Source organism: Eleginops maclovinus, chromosome 13 (assembly GCF_036324505.1).
Source record: "Eleginops maclovinus isolate JMC-PN-2008 ecotype Puerto Natales chromosome 13, JC_Emac_rtc_rv5, whole genome shotgun sequence".
Classification (NCBI taxonomy): Eukaryota; Metazoa; Chordata; class Actinopteri; order Perciformes; family Eleginopidae; genus Eleginops; species Eleginops maclovinus.
Genome location: NC_086361.1, coordinates 4655500 through 4681748, shown reverse-complemented (window position 1 = coordinate 4681748; position 26249 = coordinate 4655500). Strand labels below are relative to the sequence as shown.

The following is a 26249-nucleotide window of genomic DNA, read 5'->3' as shown; positions in this document are numbered from 1 at the left end:
AGAGAGGACAGCTGCAGCGTGATACAGAGCCTGGTTTATCAAGATTTACACAGGTTAGTTACACTTTTTAAAAGTAAATCATAAGTCTGTATATTGATATTTGATCAGTCATATACTGTATGACAAAGTTATTTGGTGATTGGTTTTGCAGAACAACTGGGGAAGGCAAATGCTTTTAATTTTTTGTTCCCAGCAGTCTAATGGTGTACTTTAAAGGATCGATTTTGCATACAAAGATTCATACAACTTCAAAAACGGATAAAAATTATAAGGTTAGAAAACTTAGATTTTTTGACATTATCTTTTATTGAGATCAAGGTGGGCACAGATTTCTTTCGGCAGGCAATCCCACAAACAGTCCTAATCTTCTACAAATCAGAACAATTTCAGTATACCCTTACAAATGCTACACATGCTACAACTTAAGATTTATTTATTTACTTATATAGAAGCAATTGGCTTGGGGCGGGTACAACAGACAGCGTAGAGAAGTTGGGAAGTGCTGGAAGACAGACCAACGGTCTTTCTGTACTCTTTCAAGTATGAATTATATAATAAGTGGTCAAATTAAATACCTGAATTAAATTTAAATGGTAAAAAAAAAACATGTTGGTTTGCGAGATATTAGGGCAAAAGTTCTACATCTTTTCTCAAATAGTTGTTATGAATGAAAATAGTTTCTTTGAGTAGTTAGTTGACATTACCACTGAAAAAGTGGACCTTTTCAGTTTAAGTGTACCTGGGACAACTTCAGCCTTTAAAATGTTATGTCTTCAAGTAGAAGAAAGGAATCCTGACCTTGTTTCCTTGAAACCTGAGGTTCTTTTTAAATGTTTAGATCAATTGTATGTCTTTGTTTCCTTCAGGAAATGTATTTAATGGAGGTGATAAGTATGATTAGCAGGCATAATTTGCTACAGTATGTTCATCATCAGCATGTTTTTGGTCATTAAGCATCTTTTTCTTTTTTTCTTTTTTAAAGAATTTTCTGGGCTAACAGTGCCTTTAATAGAGAGAAAGGTATGAAAGGGGGAGACAGAGGGGATGCAGCAGATGGTCCCAAGCTGGATTCGAACCCAGGTCCTCTGCTTGGGGACCTAACCCCAGTGCATGGTCTGTCAGCTCTAACAACTGAGCTAAACGATGGCCCAGTCATTAAGCATCTTTGACTTGAATTACTTTTATCCAGACATTAATACAATTTGATTTGCCATCTATTGTAAGGGGATCACAAGTCAGGAGGGTTCATCAACTGAGGACCATGGTTTTCTGTACAGAATTGAATGGAAATTCATTTATTAGTTGCTTTAGTCTGGACCAAAGTGGTAGGTAAGCCGGCATTCCCAAACCGCTATAGCGTAGCTGAAAGAGACGAAGCTTTGGAAATTCCCTTCAGAATTATCAATCAAAAGGGATGTCTATTTAAAATATTTACAATTGAGAAAAATTAGCCTGGAAAATTTTCTGAATCATAATTCATGTTTTCTTGCGTCCAGAGTCTGAAAGTCCCTGGTGTGAGCCGCCATGCTGTGCAACCGCCTGCTGCTTTCCGTCTACATCGTCACCTTCCTGATGGGGGTCCCTGCCAACATCCTGGCCTTCGTCACCTTCTGCAACAAGGTGCGCCGCAAGCCCGCCCCGATCGACATCCTCCTCCTGAACCTCACCATCTCGGACCTCATCTTCCTGGCGTTCCTGCCCTTTAAAATGAAAGAGGCCTTTGACAACATGGCGTGGATGCTGCCCTACCCCCTCTGCCCCTTCACTGGTTTCATGTTCTACGTCACCATCTACAACAGCACCCTTCTCCTCACTGCTGTCAGTGTGGAGCGCTACTTGGGGGTGGCGTACCCCCTCAGGTATTCCCTGTGTCGCAGACCTCGCTACGCCGTGTATGCTAGCCTGGTGTTCTGGGTGGTGACCTCTCTGAACCTCAGCATCGTCTACATCATGCCCTACGCCCAGTGGAGCAAAGGTGCAGAGAGCGGCCAAGACGATGGCAGCAAAGCCGGTAAAAACGCCCCGCCTCCACCCACCTGCTACCTGAACTTCTCCGACGACGAGCTGGATATCCTGCTGCCGGTCCGCCTGGAGCTCTTCTGCGTTCTCTTCTGCGTCCCCTTCGTCATCTGCTGCTTCTGCTACACTAACTTTATCCTCATCCTGTCCCGGCTTCCCAACATCGGCAGGCGCAGGAGGCTGCGGGCCATCAGTTTAGCGCTCGGCACGCTGATAGTGTTCGCGGTCTGCTTCGGGCCTTACAACGCCTCCCACGTGGTGGGGTTCGTCCGTCAGGACAGCGAGGAGTGGAGGAACGTGGCGTTGCTCTCCTCAACCTTCAACGCCTGCCTGGATCCCTTCATCTTCTACTTCTCGTCAGCGGCCGTCAGAAGCATGTTGAATCACTGCGCCAGGAACATCATGGACAAGCTGCACATCCTGAGGTGTAGAGGCCCTCCTCAGCCTCCTCACCCCCCTAAATGAGGCCCTACAGGACTGAACATACAAGGAGGAACTCTTCCATGAAAGTTCTGCAGAAATGATTCATGTAAATGTTTTTGCTTTGAATAGAGTTTGTTTATTTCATGTGAAAGCCAACTGGTCAAGCTGCAGTTCACAATCATGTCAGCTCTCCATCATTTATCAAATTAGAGTTTTGTGTCACAACAAGGCAAATTCATTCTTGAATTATGATCAACAACATGTTTGGTGATGTCACAGTGACCTTGACCTTTGAGCAAAATCTTACCATTTGATCTTTGAATCTGTGCCAATTTTCAGAGAAATTTCCTAGACCTTTCTGTGCGAGATATTGCCTTCACAAGAAAAGACGAAAGATGAAAAGGACGAATGTAAAAAGCCAGATGTACGGACAGTCCATAAAACCTATAAAATATGGACCAAAAATTGTGGTTTGGCTAACAGACTGCTTAATGTACTTGTCTCGTGTCCGTATTTTTACAGGTGAAAATTACAATTAACACTATTAACACTATTTTTGCTTTTCCTCAAGCTTTAAGCTGAAGTTTTGTGTTAGGTATTGCTATGACATTACAAATGTCATTGCAGAACCAAAACATTTTGGTGCTAACTTAACATGAACTAAGTTCTTGTTGTGGATCCAACAGTAAGGAAGGGTTTCTATGTCATAATAAATGTGGCTGAACATGAAAAGCGATCAGATTATTATTATTCTGATTAAGTCAAAAAGCTTTGTTGTTTCCAAACAAAATACAACACTGTAGCTGCTAAACTCTCCGGAGATACAGTGTTTGGAATTCCCAGGAATGTCACAGCAGATACCAGTTCATTAAACGTCAAATGGCAAAGGGCTTTGTCTTTTAAAAGGGAATACGTGATGAGGGGACGTATTTCCAATTACACAGTAGTTTCATGCCTATCCAAGCTGTAGGAGTGCTCAAGAAGTAAGATACTTAAAAATTGGGAAACCGTGTTTCTGTCGAAGAAAACTGTGCTGTTCCAGTAAAGGGAACAAGTCCCGACCTGTGACCATTGGATACAAGTGAAGCAGGAAACTGTTCCATCAGGACAGAATCTTAGTGTCTGGTTTAATATCTTGTCGCTGTGACTCACAGTTTGACCAGGGCACTGTTTAATCAGAGACAAGTGTTTTATAGGAGCGAGGGATAAAGCAATTAAAAACCAGGGAGTGTTACATAAGCAGGAAGTGGACAGAGAACATTGCAGAGCTAATTCAGAGTTATAGGCATGAAACAGGCGGAAGTGTAAACACAGAGATTATACAATGCTGCAGTGAACAGCGTTATAAAGTGTGTCTTTCAATCAGGAAGTGACTGATAACCGCCTTCCTGCCATTTCCTGCCAGTAATAATGAACGCACAGTATGCAAGTGGACTGCATGTACACAGATAACCTCCTTTATAGTGTCCTAGGGTTGTATTCTGCACTCAGTAAAGCATGTATTAGTTTATTGTGTAGGCCTACAGTTTATAAACAACTTTGAGTCCTATTTTCTCATGTTCCCGAAGCAGGTAAAGATTCTGATGCATTTTAGATGAGGTAGCTCAAACGAACCTCAACTCCCTGTGAGAGAATCATTCAGTTTCATGTTTAATATTGGGGTTTACCTTCTAGTAGAATCATATACCGTTCCATTCTGTATAACTCTTGCTCATGGGCCCCATAATCTCCTAAAAATGTAATGAAAAGAAAAACTGTTATTACTGGGGAAGGTCTCTGAAAAAGGCTGTTTAACCTTGATATAACTAGGTTAACTTTGGCACTAAGTTAAAGTAGTTATATTAAATAATAGAGATGATTTGTTTTAAACCTCCTTTTGCCATCAAAGCTTTCAATTTCAACTCATAGTTGTAATTTTGTATTGGTGTACCGGTAATCGTAATAAAGACAATATTGCCAAAGCATACATTAATCATGACATTATAAAGAAAATGGTGATCATAACTTCATCAGCCCTATTCGGATTTAAGATTTTGGAGTCATTTTCTTTTGTGTGGAATCACTAAGTAGAGAAAGTTTTTTTTTTTAAATCAAAAACATGAACCTACATTTGTTAGGGGCCCTTTTATGCACATTTTCAGGTTAATATTAGTATGTAGTGTCTCTACTGGGACATGTCTCCATGCTTTAATGTTCAGAAAGCTCTTTATGTTTCTCAGACTGCCTGTACTGCTGCACCTCTTTCACCCTCTGTCTGAAACCAGAGCCCAGTCTGATCTGATTGGTTAGCTGGACGGCTCTGTTGTGATTGGTCAACAGCTAAGAGATCTCCTGCCCCTTAGCCTATCAAGTGCAATGTGTTAGAGTGCTAGCTGATGGAAGCGTGAGTCTGACAGTGATGTCACTATGTTACAGAAGTAAACAATGGAGGCATTTCAGGCAGGAGTGAGTGTGTGGGAGGGAAACTGGGAGGGAACACAGGGATTTTAGCTTTTGCAGAGTATTTACATGGACCAAAACCTATGACACACTACAGGACAAGGACAACCCCAACTCACCATACCTTTTAGATTGATATGAATGCATCACAGCTGGAGGCAGCTATACCTGAAACTAATGTTAAGATTGTGCAGACGGCATTCATGTGATTACTGCAGCTGTCCAAATATAAAAAACAAAACACACATTTCATACATAGAGTATTTATTCCAAAAAATTAAATATGACAACCAAATAAAAAGGCTCAACTTAGGACCAGGATCAGATGAGTGTTAAGACAAAAAAAGGTCTTGACGTACAGTTTTACTTCTAAAAGTGACACCATTTAGTAATCAGGCAAAAAGAAAGAAAAAAAAGCACATTAATATACTGTGAAACCCAAACATCGTTTTATGAGTATGATATGCAGCCAACCGCAGAGGGTTAAAGATTTATTGTTGTGGGGAAACGGGCACTCGTGGAGGAACAACTCAACCCCAAGAACTAGCGCTATCTGTAGACATAATTTTATATTCGAAGATAAAAGACAACGATGCATACACTAAGGGAAGGCCAGAGAAATGAATTGCACAGACGATTGCTTCATTATTGCCGTCCACTTAAGAATGAACATGGGGGGGTAATGGGTGTACAGGCAGTTAAGGGAGGCATCTTGGAAATAAATAAATAATGCTACATAATGTCTAAACTGAGCTACTCGTTACCTACATGACTTTATTCTCTATAATGTGTCTGGGTTGTGCTTGAGTGCCCATCCCCCACAGGCCTTTTGGTCCTGTCAGCTCCACACTGATCAGTTCTGCATATTTTCTGTTCTTGGCATATATCCGAGGTATCCACACACACAAAACAAACACAATCACGCCTTACAGTATCGTCATGTATCAATATATACTTATTGACCGGGCCTCAGCGCCCTGTCTGAAAGTTAAGATCTCTTTGATTTTTTTCAGCACCATCAGGAAAGGCACAGTCTGTTAACGTCGATCCGAGGGTGAACCATCAACCCTCCTCCTCTCGTGAATATGAAAAAAAACCTTTGAAGCAGCACATGCATTGAGAAAACTATTAAAAGTTGCTGTAATGAGTTTTGGAGATGATATTAAAGGAGAGGGTGGATTCTCTAACAGGAGGGTTAATGGTTCATCCCATTTCTTAACATGACAAGTCTCCACGCGGCAAACATCACACGAGTAAACCTATTGCATTATCAAATTTGGAAAAAAGACCACTATTATTAAACGCCATTTCTCCGTACAGCCTCTGCGTCAAATAGGACTTTGTTAAAAAAAATAAGTGGTGTGTGCATTACATTAATATCTCTACATATAAATATATTTCATACTTTTATTTTGATGGACAAAAGGCATCTGATGTCCAGCTCTGCCGACGCCGAGCGGGAGAAGATTAATAAGGCTCCATATAGACTTTTTGAAAACAAGCAGAAGCTCGAGCTAACAATATTCATCATGCCCACGACTACATTTTCTTTCAAGTAAAATCAAATGCTGGTAATGTCTGACAATAAGAAACAGCTGCAACATGACGACAAACACAGCGGGACAAACGCTTGCGATATTCTCAGAATTAAAAATGCTTAACCATAAACACATGCATCTCTTTAAGTGCAGTAAAATACCATACTCCTCTTTATCCCTCCGTATTAATATATATGTATCTGATGAAATATTAAATAAATGTGTTTTATTATAGCAGCTTTAGTTTGGTTGTGGTGACACGTGGCTAGCACAGTTAGCAGTACAGAGGTCAGCTAGGTGCTGTAAGGCCCCCTCCTAAAGTCCTCCACCCTCACCCCCCTGACCAGGCACAATGGTTTGGTCCAAGAGATGAAACCTGAAGGCTTCCTCTGTTTAAACTGAACTGCAAGGCCATGACAGGAAACCCCCTCAGCCTGGGTATTACAGAAAGGTCTGGCAACAGTGAGCGATTAAAGGCATTCAAAAGGATGATGCACTTTTTAAAATGTGGGATTCTTGCAAGTATTCGTCCTTTTATGGGATACATAATTCCTCAAAATGTATCAGGGAATCTGTTCCTAACTGCATAACAACAGTTTTTCTCCAAACTAGAAATTATTTATTATCGTTAGCAACAGGTCTTGAAATTATTATTACTATTTCGCAACCATCGGCAACCGGTATTCATGATTTTTAGCAATTTGTCAAGCGTAAATGCCAAACTTGGTGAGAATTTGATACTTTTCGTTGTCGCATTTATGAGATTAAAAGGTTTCTTTGGAGTTAACGCAGTTGCTCGGAAAAAACAATACATTATAGCCGGACATATCTGACGTTTTATGGACAACATTTTAAAAAGTTAAAAATAATCATTAGTTGCAACATTTTTTAGGACTGTTGAAGAACTGGAAGTGGCTCTGGAGATACCCAGCCCTGGATTTCTTCTGAAAAAAAACGCAACAAAAATAAAGAAAATAAAGAGACTGAAATCTTAATACGTAATATTAGTTTTCCACTGGCAGTGAGTCCCACCGTTGACTGAGGGCCAGAGATGCAACAGGTGGGATTATTATTCAGATTTTCTTCTTTGTGATCTTAAAATAAGAAACCGTGTTCTTTTTCAGATCATGACATAATACTACAAAAAATGACTAAAAGCTACACCTGGTTGCTACACTTTCAGGCACACCTGTTCGATCTAATCCAGCTCTGCCATAACATCCATCTTTAGAACGTTTATAATGTTCAGATTTATTATTGGTTAATGGTGGGGTAAAACACCCCCATCACTGCGACCACAGCAATAAATGATATAAATGAATAAGATCACCGTCAACAAAACCTGAACATTATAGCACCATAAAGGACTTTTTCACAACAATATTGTGTAAAAAGATATTACAGGTGCACCTAATGAAACTGCCACTGAGCTCAGATTGTAAAAATACTGGTTGTGACCTTAATTATATTTTGGAAATTTGATCCATAGAAATGTTTCACTGGATTAATGGCAGTTTTTTTCCTTATATGCAGGTAAATTAGAAGAAATGAAAGATGTGGCGGCAATTCAAAAAGGGTCTCAAGCTCCACTAATATTTAACAGAGAATTGCATAAGAAAACTATGATTATTGTGCATTTCCCTAAACAATTAGCACTGTGTTCTGTAAGAGCAACATAATCAGAGGAAACTGTTGTACTTTAAAACCGATTGAAGCTTTTTTTGAATGACTTCCACAGAAGGAAACGAAGTGTGTTAAATGGAAAAGTACCACCTTCTGATCACCAGAAAACTAAGTATTTAAAGTAAATCACACAAACTTGTTTCTTGCGTTGAGGCGCACAAACCTACATACGATCATAACCCTTTCATCCGTGAACAGATCACTCTAACCGATTCAGGCACTTTGATAAATCTCTCTAACAGACCTCCATCTGCAGCATGCGTCTGTACTTCCGTGAGGAATTCCAATACATTCCTGAGTCCAAGCTCATCGTCACTTGCCAAAACTCACTCGAAGAAAACCGTTTTACCGAGCCAAACATACACACCCTCTGCGCTTACACCTTATTGCACCGAAGAGTTCTCCACAACTAAATTGGTCTGTAAAAGTGGATAAACCGAAGGGATAAACCGCCTGCTCTATTGCTGTAAATTTAGCTTAAAAGGGAAAGAGTGTATAAATAGCAAGAGGAATAAAAAACACGCGGGAAAGGTTTGGTTTAACACGAGCAGAGCTATGACGGAGGGAGGTTTGAAACTGTCCATGGCCTTGTTTTCTAACAGTCGCGGTAAGGCATTCAGCGATACACAATGCCCCGTCGATGTGGCTTTGTTTCAAAATAAAAACTCATTCAGTGTCTGAGTGCAGAGTTTCTTACTGTCTGAATGACTGTGAGGAACCGTTGGCTTAAAGGGAGACAGAAGAGGAACCGCTAAGGCAGCTTTGAGGAGAGACATAAAGAAGAAAAAGGGCGAAGCTTTGTGTTTACGAGCGTACTCTAACCATGGCAATCACACATTTGCTCGACAGAGAAAGAACACATATAGTTTTGTATCTAGACAAGCAAACAAACATGTAAAACCATCACAAAATAAACCAGCGACGTTAGGCTCAACGTGAGGAACGAGTCACTGCTTCGGCCTCCACCCATGCACCATAAAATCATCAGTTTTTGGATTCCCTGCTGCTCCGCCTTTCTTGAACACATGGGAAATAAATCACTGTAAAAACTGGAAGGTGGAGATTAAAAGAAGGAGACAGAATCCACCGTGATGGACACACAGAGGAGGAGTTGAGGGACAGAGACTATTGGCTGGTTTCAGATTGCATAATGTGGCTGTAACTCCTCTCTGGCTTATTACATCCTTACTGCAGTCACAGCCGCCGCCATCCAGCTCCAGCAGCACGGAGGGGTGGGGGGCGGCCGAGGAGAGGCGGCTAGGAAAGGTGGAGGGAAGTGGAGGCTTCAGGCGAAATACATGGTGGTCAGTGTGTCGTGGTGGATCTGAACGGCCTTGGCCAGCGCCTGCGGGTCCCGGCCGTTGCTCTGCCCTGAGACGTGGCTGCCCTCCGCACTGTCAGGAGGAGACCGCAGGGAGACAGGGTGAGTCAAAACGTTTAATTCTAAATACCATTATGCCACACAAAAAGACACTTCATGGTAGAAAGAAAATGTATACAATTAATTCAAAGTCTGAAGTGGAAAATGATCCTTTACTTCTTTCAAATAGAGTATGTTAGTATATTTAAACATATTCAACTACAAATATGTTTTATATTAATAAAGATACATTCATTTACAATTATTTTAATATTAATATATCTTTCTCTTTATATCATTTTTTAAAAAGTGTTCTTTATGCGTCTTAACATTATTAGCCATCGCTATGAACCCGGAAATGTGTACCATAAAGTCTTATGTTAGAAATGTATAGCACGGGTCCCCAGCACTTAGAAACTGCCGGATGCTAACTTGCATATTAGCTAAATAAGCTGATCAAAATGAGCTGAATGGGAAAACAAATGTGTCTACTTTCTGGTTCCAACTGCCATTTTTGATCCTGAAAATGTCAGAGATGGATTCAGCATCCTCAATAACCACCAAATTCACGATTTTGAACAAAATAAAATAGACTATGATCAGAATTAATGCTAATTAGCGTAACTTCTCACTTCTAATTGTGCAAATTGCCCAACATATGCAAGTTAGCATCCAGCAGTTTGTGCTGTGGACCCGTACTATACATTTTTATCTGAAGAATTCGGGGTACTCAACATTTGGGGGTTCACAATAGAGTGGTGCAGGGATGACGTATTTTTGTAGGCCGACCCGGAAGTAAGCTGCGCATGGGTTCCCTCGACAAAAAAGCAGTGTGATTTCTCCATTGGGTTTTGGAATATTGTACAAAATGAGGTCTGTGGAAAACGAACCTGTTTGATGAATGCACGTTTTGTTCAGCTGGATAATCTCCACTTCCACTACCCTACCTTTATCCTTTTCTAATCATAAATCTAATCGCCAGAAAATGCTCACGTTATGCTATAAACGAACTACAGACGAGTACAGCAGGGTCGCAGGACTTCAACGCTACTCCAACTTAAGATCCCTTCAACTGACTTTCGTGCGCTTGCATATTTTAACAAAGCTTTTCCTTTTTAGCCACACTGAGTTTAACTAGAAGAGTTTGCAAGAGCGCAGGTACTTGCTTTCAAGCAGAACAGGGGCCAACAAACTGAGCGGGAGTGTTTACGTGTTCAGCGTAATGACGTACAACCTCCTCGACAACTTCTGTAGTCCTATTCAGCCACTTGTTAACAACCATCGTTGTTCAGACACGTAAACTCTTCAAAAATCTCCGGGGGGGGGGGGGGGGGGTCCACTGCTGATGGATTTAAAGACGTAGAACAAAACGTGATCCATCTCTTAAACTTCAACCAAAGACCTTATTTCGAGCTATTTTCCAAAATCCTCTGGAGAAATCCCACTGACTCTGAGACGAGGGAACCGGAAGTGGTCAAATGCTAACTCCTTCCGGGTTTTAGGACTCGTTCCTGCACCGCTCTAAAGGACTCTGAGCTGACACAGACTGTGGTTTTGTTAATGTTTTTGAGGTATTAGGAGCATCCCATTCCATGTGTTTTTATCCCTAATAATAGTGTTTCAGAATAATCATAATTTGAAATATGGTTGTGTGAGCTCACCTGCACTCTTCACTCTCTACACAGAAGGACGTTCTGAACACACATATTGAAATTTTCAGATGATACTTTACTATTTCTAATTATAGTGCAATGTTTTTGCTTTTTCACATTATTTAACCGATAGACAATCCAATCTCATTTCAGCAAAAAGAGTCCCCCCCCCTTACCTGTCATGCTCTTTGTCAACCAGGTGGTAGCGGGCGCGGAAGGCCACCAGGTGGGCGTAGTAGGCCGGGGCTGGGATGGATACGGAGCGCGTGCAGCGGACGTAGGTGTGGCACAGCTGGTAGGTGAGGAGCTGGAACTCGTCGCCGGTGAAGCAGTTGTCGTCCCACAGAACGTGGTAGTGGGACGGCCGGCTCGTACCCTGGGTGGGGGGGGCAAGCCCAGTTAATCACATCCCGAGAGAAAGCTGATCCATTGAGAGAAGGCTCAAACTAGGTGGAGCTAGAGGTCTGGATGCTCAGTACAAGTTTATCTAGCCATTAATGGTGAGTGGAGTGGAGTGCAACATGAAATAATGTTTGATATTCACAGCTGATTGGTCCAAGTATGCAAAACATTCAGTAAGCAAAACAGTTAAAGATATTAAAGAAAATGGTAGCATGTCATTAAAAAGGTTCTTCAATCTGCAGCAGTCTGTTTAAGAGCACTGCCGTAAATCAGGCTATACAGGTGACATAGGAAACAATTCCCAATGTCATTGCACCATGGTATACTCCATAAAGAAAAAAAGTAAATAATTATTGAGATTCACACACAACGCCCACAACCCATTATTAAAAATGATCACATTTGTGTAATAATACCTTCCTCCTGCAATATATCAAATCACTTTTAAAAAAACGACTTCATATTGTTTTTTCTGAGACTTTCCAGTGACTCTGCCTGTAAGTGTGAAGTGTACCTGGATTCCAGCGTGGCTGCAGAGGTAAAAGTCAAACTCGTAGGGGTGAGTGATGTCTGTGTCCACTGTGGTGCCAGCAGGAATGTTTCCACTTCGTCCAACCTGCAGGGAATTTAACAAACTGATTTAAAAGGAGAACAAAACCCCAAAATAAATCCACTTTATAGGCATGAGCAGTGATTTTGAATCTTTATTTATTTAGTCTCAGTTGATGAGCCACTACTCCAAATCAATTAATCATAAAACTTTATTCATCCCAGGGGAAATTGGTTTTTGTGACAGTTTGCTCCATTTCGGAACAAAATGAATAAAAATAAATATAAAAAATTGTTAATAAACATGACAAACTAAAGTAAGAATGTGATCTAAAAAGTTAACATAAATAAAGATATTTGAATTGATTAAAATAAGATGTAAAATGCCCAATAAAAGATTTTAAAAAATGTTTTTGTTTAACATAATTAAAAAGTGCATATTGCACTAAAACATGTGTATTTCAATACATTTAATAGGGTATTAGTAGGAATAGGAAACAGATGGAGTAAGCAGCTATAATAAGTAGCATAAATATTGTCAGTCTTTGTGTCACTCACCCGCTCGTTGCGATCTGCACAGAAGAGACGTGTGTGATGGCGTTTCTGTACCACAATGTAAGTGATGCCCGGCTGGTACTCCTTCTCCAGACTGATGCAGGCCTCCCTGATGGCCAGCAGCTCGTAGTACAGCACCTGCACAGCCAATCAGATCAGTTTACCTATAGTAATATAACCTGCAGCTCATCAAGGACCTCAGATCATGTGCTGCTTCATAATAAGCTACAAAGCATTTCAGAAGAAGGAAAGAATATAGTTGTGTTACATGTCTGAACTGCCCCTCTGACACTCCGTCCCTGTAGAAGATGATCCTGGTTGGCTTGTAGCGGGTGGATTTGTAGAACTGGATCAGGAGCTCTCGCACCATTGAGGCCAGGTCCTGGATGACTTCCTGTCGGGGCCTCTGGACCCGCACTGTAGCGCAGTACCTGCTGGGGTGGGCGTCCATGCTGCCCACCACCTGGAAGATGGGACAGAAAGTCAATGGTGTGGAAAAGCCAGTAACTTAAGAGCGTTTAGCATAGAGGAAAGTCCACCTGCATTAATGCGCAGAGAATATCTACTTAAGTATAGTATAGTATTGTTCTTACGTCACACTACATGTCCATCATTTTAAGTAGAAAGATATATCATTTTGAATTGTTTGGCACTCTGAGAACCATATAGTTCAAATGTATTCAAAGAAGAAGGAAACTCTTCTGTTTTGTATGTGTAGCTTTGTACTGCATTAGAAATAGTGCTTATGTTTGTATCCCTATTAGGCAATTTCAACAAAATGATTTTTAAAAGTGCAAAATAAGGAGAGAAAATGTATTTTGAGGCAAGAGACACTGTCTGATATCAGTAGTGTAAAATACAAGTTGTCCAACAGGCTGATTCTGAAGAGAAGTCTCACCGCTGCAATGGATGGCTTCTTCCCGTCTCCTGCTGGAGGATGAGTGACGTCAGCCCCGAGGAAGATGACAGGCTGCTGGAACACAGAGGGTCTGCATGGAAACAACAGGCACAACATTATCTCACCATCATTAACAGCGCGCCAAGAGAAGAAAAAGAACGGCAATGTGACAAGGTGATAAAATAATCTTTAAAAGCTTATAAAAAAGGAGCCTGATAAGCCCGCGCAGGAGGAACCAACACGCTCTTTGTTGATCTGTTCTTGCTGTGCAGATTTTACCGTTGGTGTGGAACCAGGATGTTGTTGATTCCTCCCAGCTTGACGTTGATCTTGAGGCAGAGGTTAGAGAGGGTCTGAGGGGACGTCTTCACCACGTTCTTCACCTGCACACACTGGGTGGCCATGCCCAGCAGGGTGTCACCCACCCGCTTCACCTCAGCTGTGGGTCAGAGAGATGGGATATTCCTTTAAAACACTGCTATCACTTTTTACTGCATGCACCGTAAAGCCTCACAAACTTCATATGACTGAATTGAGGCTTCAATATGCCCGGTCATGATCTAAATTTCAGAATCAGTCAGAAATACTTCATTTATCCCAATAAAGTATTTCTGACTGATTTTTATACATACCGACATCTCCATTTCTTATTCTTACTTCTTCTGTTGTTTTATAGAAATGTTTGTCTTTGTACCGTAGACGGGTGTTTTCCCAGGCAGGATGACGATGATGAGCTGCAGCCCGGCGTAGGTGTTCTTCAGGTGTCTGAACATGGGCTCCACGCTGTCGGCTCCCTGGGCGTATTTACAGAAACATGGCTGTCCCTGGATTGGCATCCCAGCATCCTTTGAGATTTTACGCAGCTGGTCTGTGAAGCTCCTGAACATAAACGGAAAAAACACATGACAATCTTCACGGAAAGGATCAGACCTACGTTTTAACATCACAGGTTTATTGTAGGGAATAAATATGCGCTGAAACAAGAACAAATAAAAGTTTTTGATTTAAATAATTACTTAGTAATTGTCAAACTAAGATTTTTTTATATAAAAATCTTATCATTATATCGCATCCAAAAATGTGCATTATCCTTCCTTTAACTTGTTTATTTTGTCTTATTCTATTTTAGCTTGTTTTATTTCCAAACTTTCTCGTGGCTTTTTAATGACTGTTGTTAAATGTATTTAAATGTCATTTTATATGATTCTGTTGCAGTTTATCTAAATGCTTTTAATTATTATTTTGTATTTTTTGTGAAGCACCTTGATTTGCTTCATGCTCGTTAGATTCACTTGCCCTGCCGTAACTATGGAAAACAGCCACTGTCATGAACTCACTTGAGGATCTCCTCCCTGCACTGCCTCTGTGTGGCAAAGCAGGCGATGGCCCACATCTTGATCTCCACTCCGGTGTGAAACTGCTTCCCCCTCATGTCCCACACGCCGTGGCTGGGCGTGGCCACCGTGCGGTTCTGCAACGACAGTGCAGGGTTGATCTGCTGGGGCTGGCAGTCACACAGAGACGTACAATACAGAGGACAGGATTCAAAGATGTAAAGAAGTAAGGCAGCCAGTGGGAGATCAAGATCAAGTGATTATTTAAAAGGCTGATCATGGCATGAAGAATTATTATTTTCTGATTGGGTCATGCATTTAGCGTGTATGCAAGAAAACGGAATTTCGTTGCAGACATGCAAAACAGAGACGTAAATTAAAACAGCTTGTATATACTGTATGATCTCTTAAAACAGCATTCCCGTGTCAGAGAGTATGAAAACAGCAAATATCAAAAGTGCACACACATAAATGGAAAGGGATGCAATCAGAGAGTTGTGGTCTAAAGTGTGAGCAAATCAGAAATTAAAGTAATTACATTTTAATCATAGGGTCTCCACAGAGAACTGAGTGTGTGGCTCAGTTTATAATTAGGTCACACTGATAACAGACTTAATGATGCAAGAATCCCACCGACTGATATTTGGAGCCATAAAATGTTATAATTTTAATCCAACAGTCTTAGTCTCAAACACACGCATTCAAAAACACACACATGCATAAGAAGCGTGATTTAAAGGGAAGGTACCATAAAGGGTTCAGAGCTCACCCTGCCGCCATATTGCAGCATGGGGGCCGGCAGGACGCGGCCCGTCACCTGGGCCATCTCGTCTCGCACGCGGAACTGAAACTCCTGCACGAACGGGTCGGCCTCGTAGTTTGCACTCCTCACCTGAGACGAGAAGAATCGTTTTACAGGAAGAAAAGAGGACAGCAAGCTTAGTGCCGTTTTATTTCAGGACCACAGGACACTCACCAGCCGGCTGATCTCCTCCTGTCTGTCCGGGGCGGAGCGGGCTGTGGCTTTGATCATGGTCGACGTCTGGTTGTCTGTCAGTTTTTTAATGCAGCGCTGACCAGGCACAATGTTGCACACCTAATTGGAAAAATGGCGATACAGGTTAATCACTTAGTGGTTGGCTAATGCTTAAAGTCCTGAGTTAAAACACTAACTTTGGGAAAACTGTGTAGGTTCTGAGCTGCAATCATTGTCAATTTAAAACCATGTATCAAAAATACACCTCTCTTTCATGTAACTGTTTTAACTTGTATATATTTGTTTGTGTATTTATTTTTTCTTTATTTGTACTGTCGACACTACTGGAAATGATTACATGGCCTAAAAAAATCGTCAATAATTAAATAAAGGTTGAAAGAATGAAAAAAATCCATATTTTAGTCCAATAAGTTTCTGACGCAATAACCATTTTGTTAACTTCATTCAGATTGTCCTTTTATTACTGTTGACCAATCTTCTGACATTTGTCTTTAAAAGTTACCATCCTCAATGAAAAGTAATTTTTTAAGGTGTAACATCCAAAACCAATGTACCCAGGTTTGGCCGTGACATCCCTTCAAATCCCAGTGCTTACCTCCAGGGGCAGGTAGGTGTGCTTCTGTTCCTGTCCCACCTGCAGACAGGGCAGGTGGGGGTACTTGAGCTGCAGGCTGTACTTCTCTCTGAAGTACTGCGCCACGGTGCGTTCCACTGTCTGACCGCTCTCAAGCTGCAGCGGAAACCTGGGGATTTGAAGGCGACAAGGATCTGTTAATGACAGCTTTGATTGTGAGCTAACAGCTACAGCGATGTGGAAACGTACGTCTGGAGGCTAGCGGGGCGTCGTGTTACATTGCAGACTCTGTATTTCCTACGCATGGTTCCACAGTGTGTCACTTCCACCTTGAGACCTGTGAAGACGTGCAATATTCAAGTGACTGAAGACTTCCTGCATTACAGTGGAACAACTAAAAGGACTTTCCCAACATTCAGCTTGTATCTGTATTCATTTATTCATTCAAATAAAATAATCATTGAGAAAAGTCTACAACAACATGAAAAAGTATCTTCTATCTCCTCGTTCTGCAGCGCTGGCTTTTCTCCGTGACGTACCTTTGATCTCTTTGGTGAACTTGACCCTGTGGGAGTCGGTGAGAGGGCGGGGCTGCTCGTCAATGTTGTGAATGTCCAGGACCTCGCACATGAACTGGATGACTGGCTGGGCTTTATAAAACGCTGTGGCTGACACTGAGGAGATAAGAGAGGAGATCAGACGGTTAGTCATGAAGGCAACAACTGGCCAAGAATTTATTTAGAGCCATGAGACACAGAGATTACCCAAATGGTGCAAAGCAAAGTTTATGACTTAACCAGCTGCCTTACCTAACCATGTGCAATGTTGTTTGTAAACATCATGAAATACATTGTACACACACACACACACACACACACACACACACACACACACACACACACACACACACACACACACACACACACACACACACACACACACACACACACACACACACACACACACACACACACACACACACACACACACACACACACACACACACACACACACACACACACACACACACACACACACACACACACACACACACACACACACACACACACACACACACACACGACTGTTGCAAAAACAAAGCAGCTCATAAACCTCAGGTTTAAATGTGAAAAGACAAACACCTCTAAACATTGTGGGAGTTTTGTTTTGAATGATATTGAATTTTTTTTTGTCTGAGCGATAGTGATTTGAAATGTACGAAAAGTTCCTGTTTCTGCCGGGGAGAGGGGAGTCTGTCCCAAAGCATGCCGCTGTATTTACACCCTCCATCTGAAAGAAGGAGCCTCATTCAGCAGAGTGACTACAGACGGAGCTGCTCCGAGTGGGAATGTGAAGGGGTCGGTTTGGAATTGGTCCATAATCAACCTCACAGGAAATCTAGAGCTCTCCATTTAAGTCGAGTCAATTTTATTACACAGCCCAATATCTCAAAACACACGTTAGCATACAGCACCCTCTGTCCCTCACGACCCATGTTTCGGATAAGGAAAAACTGTGGTATAAAAGGGGGAAAAAAATGGGAAAAATCTCAGGAGCAGCTACAGAAGAGGGACCTCGATCTTAGGAAAGATAGAGGACGTGTTTGCTGAAGAAACTTCACAATTAAATTACAATTTAGATAATCCGTTTGATGAGTTATCCTGGCACATAACTTCTTCAAGTATATGCTGGTTCACGGTTGTGATGACAATACTAGTACAGCTGAGAACATTCAAAACTACAATGTTTTGAACCTTCGTTTCTTGTATGTAATAAACAAACAAACGACAGTATAATGTGGTGCGTATTGCACCCATTTGTATGTTTTGTTGTTGTTTGTGAGCGCTGGATGGCGCAATGGGGCACTGGGTATTTAGGTGACCTCACCGGCACAGGTGCGGGTGATTGGATCTGGAAAGAGCAACAGTTTTTTGAACGTGTAGCTGTACACACTGTTTTTCTTTGGAAATAAATGGTATTGAAAAAGCTAAGACATTGTCATTAATGGGGATTACACACGTCCAATTAGTTTGCCCAGTTAGTCAATCCCTCGGTGATATTGAGTGGCAATAGTCACCACAGGGAGCTTTAGAGGTGCTTGCAGGTGGGGTTTAATTTACTTCAGAAAGAGCAACTGTGTCTTCCCATTTCCAGTGTTGACGATAAATATCAAACTCCTCCTTTAAATGCTAACTCACCATCAATGTTGAGCATCATTTTCCACATGGCTGGCCGTACTGACTGATGGAAGCCGAACCACACCTCTCTCCCTCCACCTAGCGGGTGGTCGTAGCCCTCAGGGGAGGAGAAGAAGGAGCGTCCCACAGGCGTGTACCTGATGAGGTTCACAAAAGGTGACGCAAATGTTAGTGGAGCACAAAAATAGACCAGGAGTTTGAGTTGCAGTGTGGTTCACAGGGTGCAGCAAAACAGTAGTGCTGCCTGAGTTATGGAATCGCTCATGTTCTAAAAGCTATTTGGTTAATGGATTCCCCAAATGGCATATCATGAGGTAGATTACATTAACAATGATTTTGATCCATGTGTGCACGTTTTTTTAAAACCCACCCCGGCCATCTTTTATACTTAAATTATGTCCAGCTGTGGTATTGTACGGTTTTTTCCACCAAACTGAATCTGTCGCAATATGTAACAACGTTGTGGTCAAAATACTGAATAATAAATTAATACAGTTGCTCCAGGATGCAACTATCCTTGGATCATATTTCACGAGGAGGAGAAATCGCTCATGCTTTATTCAGAGCCATTGAGTTCAAACTCAAACTTCCTGCCATTGACACTGAATCTGTAACATGGCAAGTCTACAGGATATAGTCTTAGTTATCTTAAATATTGGCTAAACTAAGCTCCTAATATGAGTTGAAGTATTTATGCTGGGGTCAGAATGTCCCTTTAAATATTCTTATAAAAAATAATTGGAAAACCAAATCTTTGCAGAAGGGAGGAGACTCACTTCATGGAGGGCAGGTGTCGGAGCACCACGTCCACAGCATGAACGGGGTTGGTGCTGATGGGTTTCTCCAGGTCCACGGGCTCGGCCACACCGCGTCCTGTCAGGACTTCGTGCAGCATGTGCCAGCTGACCAGCGACACGAATCTGATGGTGACTTTGAATGGGCGGTCCTTCCCACCGTCACCTGGCAGGGTGACATCCAGATCCACCTGGAGAGGCAAACGAGCGTTAGTGTGGCTAAGTGATCAATGATAAAAAACCTCCAGCCCCAGTTAAGTATTACTTTAATTTTGGTTCATTTGGGGTTCAAGGGGTGTCCCATTGACACTAATTGAAAAGTTGACCATTCACATGATTTAACCATAAATGCCCTTTTTTGTTTTCATTTTTGTTTGAAGCCTCAAATGCATGTGGTAATATAATATGCTGTCATGACTCTATACATAAATGAAACATCCTCAACCAAAACATTTTAATAAAGTGTTACTTCAAATCATGTACAGCCACGGAAAAATGAAGAGACCACTGCAGCATTATCAGTTTCTCTTGTTTTATTATTTATAGGTATGTCTTTGAGGAGTTAGATTAAAATATTGAGTTTTTTTATTGTATTCTATAAACTACTGACAATTTGTCTCACTGGAATGGATGCCATATTTGTAGAGATAACGATTTAAGAAACATTTGGAGTGGTCTCAGTTTTTTCCAGAGCTGTATGTGCAACAAGCGGGAGGGCTGTTTTGTGCAGGGCCGAAGACTAACAAACATGGATTAAAGCAGATCATTTGGTTGGATATAAAAACAAAACGTATTTTGGGAAGAATTACATCTATATCTTTTCAATACATGTTGACTTTCTGGATTTAGTGTAAATCTTTGGATCATACAAGACAAAAATCATTGCACACAGCCACCACTGGAATGTAGTAATTCAAATTGTATACATTAACAATATTACTGTACCCTAATCTTTATGTATAAATGTGAAAAATGTCACCTTTAAAAACACAATCACTACATGTGCAAAAATGAAAGGAAATCTCTATAAGTCCAATGTTGATAACAAGTTTATTGTAAACATTATGAATGAAGCTATACTACAGTTATAGCAAGATTTTTTGTTACAACCCTACTAAACCGTGAAGGTTTTGGTTGGCCCCATCAACTAAAGTGAAGAGTCTTACCCCACCAGTGGCGACAGGAAGCGGGCTAGCAGTGTAGAGGCTTCTCTTCCCATCGTAAACTGGCAGACAGTCGCCGAAGATGGTCACCTTGAAATGCTGAACCATGGAGTCCACCACCTCCCTGACAAAGACCCAGAGGAAGAAACACATCACCCATCAACATGTGTTATTGTTCGTACTGCAGACCCCCAGAAAGAGTCTGAAGCTGCTTCCTGTTACCTGTTGACCCGGCGAGGACATTTATCCGGCTTGATGTCCACCTCATACAGATAGACGTCGATCTTGGGTATATCCACCTGGAAGCAGTTGGCCAGAAGCTTGATGGGCTTCCCGAGAGTGCCATAGCCAGGTCGCCGTGGCAACGCAAAAAGTGCTTGGGCTTCAGCGGATGCTCCAACGTCTCCTACAACAACACATAACATAAGTGTGTTGTTTTAATATATGTGGTCTTTGAGTTTCAAGAAAAGCGCTCCAGAAATAAAACGCAGCATTATTATTATTATTATTATTATTATTATTATTATTATTATACCAAAATAATAGAACAGCTATGCATATCACACTTTCTACCTCCATATTTCTAAAGTATCAACCTTTTCTATGATTGCTATATCCAGAAGAATCATGAAGAAGATCTCCCCTTTCACACCAGCTCTGAGAGGAAGGAAGTGGTAAAAAAGGAGGAAAGCGCAGACGGTGGGTGCTGGGACTAAATCTGGTTGGGGACGTTAAAGATTGCCTCACGTCAAACTGACAAAACTGAAACCAAACGGGCCGGTGCTGTTTTCCCCCGTCAATCTGAGAAAGTACGCGTAAAAAGGTTACAGAGTTAGGTGGCATTTCAAATAAATAGAGCTCAGCGATCACTGAATTCTTCTGAGTGACATGGCCTTTGCCAGACTGGAGGAGGAGTAGGAGGTGTGACACACACACTACGACAATTTGACACACATTTTCAGAAATGCCAAAGTGGAAAGTACTCGGGGAAAAGAAAGACACACAACCACACTATTTCCATAAATGTGACTCAGAGGATCCACACACAAATCTACATGACAGAGTACAATAGAGTGACTGAAAAGGAAATAATGATTAATGTAGCCGTGAAATGAGCGGCACAGAGCAGGCCCCAGGGCTGACCCTGACCCGGCCATGACCAAGCATCTGTAGACTTCTCTTTCTGCTGATGCATCCCCAGGTCGCTTCCTCCCCTGTGCTGTTCCCATGGCGATGTCGCCCGTGTTGCTACAGTTTCTCCATGGCAACTAAAGGCATGGAGGAGGCAAACAGGAGCACAACAGATTTGTCTGAGTGGAGCTCTGGTGACCACGGCTGTGTGTAAAATCACTCAGCACTCGCTTCATAGGAATCCTATATGGATGACTCTACAGTCAGCCATGAGCAAAATAAAAAAAACACCTTTATGACTGCGTGGTCGTTTACTTTGTACTGCTAATTACATCACTGTTGATGCATAATGAAAACCTTCCAGATCTACAGTGGGTAGACCATCCATATAGTCACGTATTTTGTGATAAATTAATAAAATAATGTGGTTGTTTGTGTTGTAGGGTGCTCTGTCTACATTGTAGACATATTGTTTTATAAAGCGTTTCCTTCATAATGTATAAAATGTTTCAAGATCTTGGCAAAAAATGAGTGCAAGACAGAAATAAATGTTGTGACATTGCAGAAGCTGGTGGAAACGATGCCACAGAGAATGCGTGCCGTAATCAAAGCTAAAGGCGGTCCAACGAAATATTAGAGAGTGTGACCTTTTTTTGGGCCGGGCAGTGTATGCGAGAGTGATTTTGGGCACAGCCAGAAAACTTTGTGAAAGTTAACTTTTTTAACATTATGTTAAATATGTGTTGCTTATTCTCATTTTAATGCAATGTTTTCTGTATTTGTTGGTTATTTTATTATGAGGTATTCTCCATTATTGTCTAATACTACTTGTAATCAATCTATTTAGTTCTGAACCGGTTTGTGTTTAATGCCTGACAATAAAGGCTCATAACAAGTCCTCTCCTTGCTTTTTAAAAACTGTTTGAACAACCACTTTTTTTTTTAGGACTAGGACAGCAGCAATTAGACAAGTAATGACCCAAAAACCAAGAAGTTCACTATTGAGCAACAAGGGAGAGAAAAATGACCACTTATCAGGCTCCGTCATCAAACAAATGAACCGCCATGCTACTTCAAACAGTAGCAGCCCACACAGAGCTCTCTTTCAACTCACACACTTGAAGAGAACTTCTTTGACACAATATTGTACAGAGTTATCATCACTACACTAGGGCTGGGGACCAGAAATCTGTGAAACTTTTACTATTAAAATAATAGTTTAAACTCCTCTACCTACCAGGTTTAAAGTATTAAAACACCCTAAATGTGCATAGAGACACATTTTCTCTTTCCTGTAGTGTGTTCTATAGGTTTTTCTGCATTTATGTGTAAATGGTCTACAAAGGTTAAAATCCCTCCCATTCCATTGGCTAGTGCTTCAACACATTGTACGTGATAGGCTAAGGGGCAGGACATCTGTAAGAGGTTGAGCAATCACAACAGAGCTGGCCAGCTAACCAATCAGGGCAGACTGGGCTCTGGTTTCAGACAGAGGCTGAAAAGAGGTGCTGCAGCACAGGCAGTATGAGAAAAATAAAGAGCTTTTTGAACATTAAAGCATGGAGACATGTCCCAAGAGGGACAAAATACGAGCATAAACCTGGAAAACACCACAGTAGGGCCCCTGTAATACAGCTAATTATGATTACCATTCTTAGCTTCCAGCTTTTTGATGTATACTCCATTATAAACGTGACAAGTCTCTGGGTTTTATACAGGCTGCCACCGTCGGCTAAATATATGTTGCTCTCTGATAGCTTTGTTCTTTACTGCTCATTAGGTGAACAATGGGTGGAGTTGGTGAATGGGTTAGTTTCAGTGAACCAGTTTGCCTCTTTTTTCCCCTCCTAGTCCACTACTGGCCACAACAACATCAATAATACACAATGTGTGCCCTTGGCAACCAATGTACATTGACTAACGTCCAACCATCCACGCTCAACTGATTTGTAATTATGAGAGGGAGCCGTTAACTGAACATTATTCAATAGCTAGGGTAACTATAGCAGCAGCTGGTTTGAAAGCCTGCCCTTCAAAAAAAGATGAACACACACACACAAACACATGCGCACACACGGAAGTCAGCCTCTTTCAGGCTTCACGCACACCTGACGGGATCACCACCTGCCTCTGACAGCCGGCAGAGAATGACGTAAAGACGATACAGAAAAGCCTGTGGGACTGGTTTAGGGAATACCTACAAACACACATGCACACCCACACCGTGGCGCAAATATGAAAGGTAAAACTTCATTGACAAACAATAAAGCCAGTATATTATGACTGTTAGAGCTTGAGATGGGAATTTGAATGGGGTTTACAAGCTGAGCAGCTTGTCCTTCAGTGCCCAGGACGGCCTGGCAACTTATTTAACCACAGCGCCGTGCTGAAGGAAGTACTTTTACACAACATTGCATTTTGTGTGCTTAAGGAAAAGTAGCAATACTACAGTGCAAAAATACTCTGATAAAGCAAAAGTCATAGAATTTAAATCTTATTTAAGTAAACGTATCAAAGTATCTGTGTTCTTTAAGTGAAAGAACTTATCAAGCAGATATATATAGATTAGATAACTGGATTATAATTACTGAAGCTTTTATGCATTTATAACTTTGATTTTGCAAGGGTTAAAGGTGAAGCTATTTCTAATTAATTTATATACCTCTGCTTAATCTATAATAATACAACACAGTTTGAAGGTTAATTTACATTTTTATCAATACCATATTTATGGAAATCATCGAGTAACTAAAGTTATCAAATAAATAATAGTTTGCTCTAAATTAGAATAAAATAGCACTAGTGCCTCAAAATTGTACTAAGTACAGTACTTGAGTTACTTTCTACCACAGTGTTAACAACTTATATCCAGAGGGGTATATTTACTTTAAGTGCTGTACTTTAGTACACTTTTGAGGAAATTGTAAACTATTTGAGCATTTTATTTTTTTGATACTATATAGCTCTTCCCGAGAACAATTCAAAGGTTAAAAGTTTACTTTTACTCACCTACATTTATTTAATACCTTTAGTTACTTTGCAGATTTGGAGTAATTATATGACATATAATCATCACTCAAAAAAGACTGGTTACATCTGCAGAATACAAAGTCATTAAACTGCTTCCATCTTTACCAGCTGTGGTAAACACATTAACGCATCATTAGAATCAAAACATGTACTATATCGTTTTCTGAAATGGTACAATCTGCAAAATGAGTGCTGTTACTTTTAGTACTTTAAGTTTTTGTCACGGCTAATACTTTTGCACTCTTAATTTAGTAACTTTTTGAATGCAGGACTTTTACTTGTAAACAGAGTATTCCTATACTCTGGTACTTCTACTTTTACTGAAGTACAAGATCTGAGTACTCCCATCACCTCTTCTTATATCAACTTGCAGATCCCAAATGCTCAATCATGGGGGTCTAACTTGTCTAGCCTGCACACTGTCTGCAAATAACTCAAGTGCAGCACCTGAACACCAAATTAAGCATGGCGGTTAGTCGGGGGATCCCACCTGTTGTTCCGATTTCCATTCATGAGGTCTCTGTCCGGATGACCCGGCGCACAGTGATTACTTCTCCCCGTACAGGTTAGGACTCGGTTACCCGCTGGCCGACACGCCGCGCTCCGGCTCCGCGACTCCCTGCTCCCCAGGCTTCAGTCGCTGCTGAGTGGAAGCGGGCCGCTTGAGGGGTCCCCTCGGCTGGAAGTCTTCTTCCCCACCGACCTGCCTTACCGAAACTGACAGCTCAAAGTTGTACAAAATGTACCCAAATCCGTCTTTAGAAGTTCTTTATGTTGTATCTGAAAAAAAACGACGTCATGTTCAGAGTTGGAAATGTTTGTGACAGTTTTACTCGGAGTTGGTTCAATTTAACTGACGGTGGTTAAGCTAACAGCGACAGTTAGCTTTAGCCGACGACAATTAGCAACTGACTGGCAACTCGACACACAGCACCGGTATGAATATTTACCCTGTCACCGGCTGAATCCTTTGTCCCTTTTGGTAAACGTGACAATCCAGGTGTTGTTCTTCTTTATCAAACAGATATAAGGGGTTCACTGCCCCGGCGTCCTCCTCGGTATTGGCGAGTAACCGGTCTGAAAACTGCACTTACACCGCCCTCTTGCTCACTAATGTAAAGGTAGCGTGAATAGAAAATCTTGACATCCGGATTACTCTTTCAAAATAAAAGCACACTTTTGTCTTAGATGTGAACATTTGTATATAGCATCTTTCTTACAGGTGCTCAAAGCGCTTTGAAATAAACAAAATGTTTTTTTTTTAAAACAACAAGAGAAGAGGTATGCTAAGAATAATAGAGCGTGTAAAACATAGAAATAGAAATAGGAAGGCATAAGAGCATTAAAGCATGTTGAAGATAATAATACATCAAAAGGAGAATTTGCATCCCTTTGTGAAGTAATTCCATATTGTTGGTGGATCTTTTTTTTTTTTTCAAAGCTGAGCTGCTGACAAATAATAAGTAATGTAGGGCCTTGTCGAAGCCTTGTGAATAAGTAAAATATCTTT

General features: G+C 41.2%; 2 protein-coding genes across 4 annotated transcripts; one reads left to right on the top strand and one right to left on the bottom strand.

Annotated features, from left to right (window-relative positions):
- On the top strand, window positions 1–2484 carry LOC134875227 (free fatty acid receptor 3-like). The gene is made up of 3 exons (XM_063899701.1): window positions 1–53; window positions 1497–1975; window positions 2009–2484. Exons 2-3 carry the CDS (start codon window positions 1525–1527, stop codon window positions 2482–2484), a joined length of 927 nt encoding a protein of 308 aa, XP_063755771.1. The 5' UTR covers window positions 1–53; window positions 1497–1524.
- Window positions 2485–5128: 2644 nt separating this feature from the next.
- ago3b (argonaute RISC catalytic component 3b) lies at window positions 5129–25850 on the bottom strand. Of its 3 annotated transcripts, none has more exons than XM_063898883.1 (20): window positions 25690–25850; window positions 25230–25519; window positions 20801–20984; window positions 20582–20702; window positions 19398–19606; window positions 18622–18758; window positions 16963–17097; window positions 16673–16760; window positions 16445–16592; window positions 15829–15948; window positions 15601–15744; window positions 14856–15022; window positions 14213–14397; window positions 13798–13957; window positions 13519–13609; window positions 12889–13083; window positions 12624–12758; window positions 12031–12132; window positions 11291–11490; window positions 5129–9496 (listed from the first exon to the last, which is right to left on the bottom strand). In XM_063898883.1, the coding sequence occupies exons 2-20, from the start codon at window positions 25246–25248 to the stop codon at window positions 9388–9390; spliced, it is 2649 nt and encodes an 882-aa protein (XP_063754953.1). In that variant the 5' UTR covers window positions 25249–25519; window positions 25690–25850; the 3' UTR covers window positions 5129–9387. The 3 variants fall into 3 exon arrangements, with proteins under 3 accessions (XP_063754953.1, XP_063754955.1, XP_063754954.1); XM_063898885.1 differs by having other exon boundaries at window positions 14856–14989; XM_063898884.1 differs by having other exon boundaries at window positions 15622–15744.
- Window positions 25851–26249: the final 399 nt, after the last annotated feature.